At 53.2% G+C, this 729-nt stretch overlaps 1 protein-coding gene across 1 annotated transcript in view; it reads right to left on the bottom strand.

Moving 5' to 3' along the window:
* Window positions 1-373: 373 nt before the first annotated feature.
* Window positions 374-729, bottom strand: part of NOL11 (nucleolar protein 11) — a 19,382-nt gene continuing 19,026 nt past the window's right edge. The window contains exon 18 of the mRNA XM_018569274.1: window positions 374-529. Coding sequence (XP_018424776.1) covers window positions 413-529 — 117 coding nt within the window. The 3' untranslated portion in view covers window positions 374-412. The remainder of the gene's footprint in view (window positions 530-729) is intronic.

Genomic DNA, 729 nt, shown 5'->3' on the forward strand with positions numbered 1-729 from the left:
CGGGGAATTCCCCCCCCCCCCCTCTGTTTTTTTAAAGGTACGTTCCACGTTATGGAAAAATTTAATAAACGCAACAATAAGGATCAAATAAAATAAAATGTGCGTTCCAGCCTGCAGAGCATTGCGCCCATGATCAGTATGTGGTGGGTGCAACGTCGTGCACTGTTTACCCCAGAGTACCGCATGTCCCGGCACCGGTACACTGACTGGAGTCTCAGCACGGTATATAACGATACCCGGGGGCCCCGCACGTCCAATAGGAAAAGAAACACACGAGGCAGAAGGAGTCAAGAAATTAGATCTTTTTGTTAAACAAATCCAAACATTTCCAGGCACCAAATCTTCTCCTGTTCACATCAGACAAATGCCCCCTCCCCCGCCCTGTGCACATACTGCACCAATGTCCATCAAATCAATAAAGTTCCAGAACTTCAATAGAATATCTTCCATTGTCCTCACAAGGCCGCTGTAACCTCTTCAGTTCACACAAACTTCCTTCAATCTTGTTCAGCTCCGAGTACAACTTCATCTGCAGGAGACAAGAACATGTTACACCCTGACAGCCAACAGGGCCAGGACGCCCCACCCCCCAGAGAGCCAGGACGCCCCACCCCCCAGAGAGCCAGGACGCCCCTCCCTCCGCAGAGCCAGGACGCCCCTCCCTCCGCAGAGCCAGGACGCCCCTCCCTCCGCAGAGCCAGGACGCCCCTCCCTCCGCAGAGCCAGGAC

This window comes from Nanorana parkeri, unplaced genomic scaffold (genome assembly GCF_000935625.1).
Source record: "Nanorana parkeri isolate BGI_ZX_2015 unplaced genomic scaffold, ASM93562v1 scaffold1316, whole genome shotgun sequence".
Taxonomy (NCBI): domain Eukaryota; kingdom Metazoa; phylum Chordata; class Amphibia; order Anura; family Dicroglossidae; genus Nanorana; species Nanorana parkeri.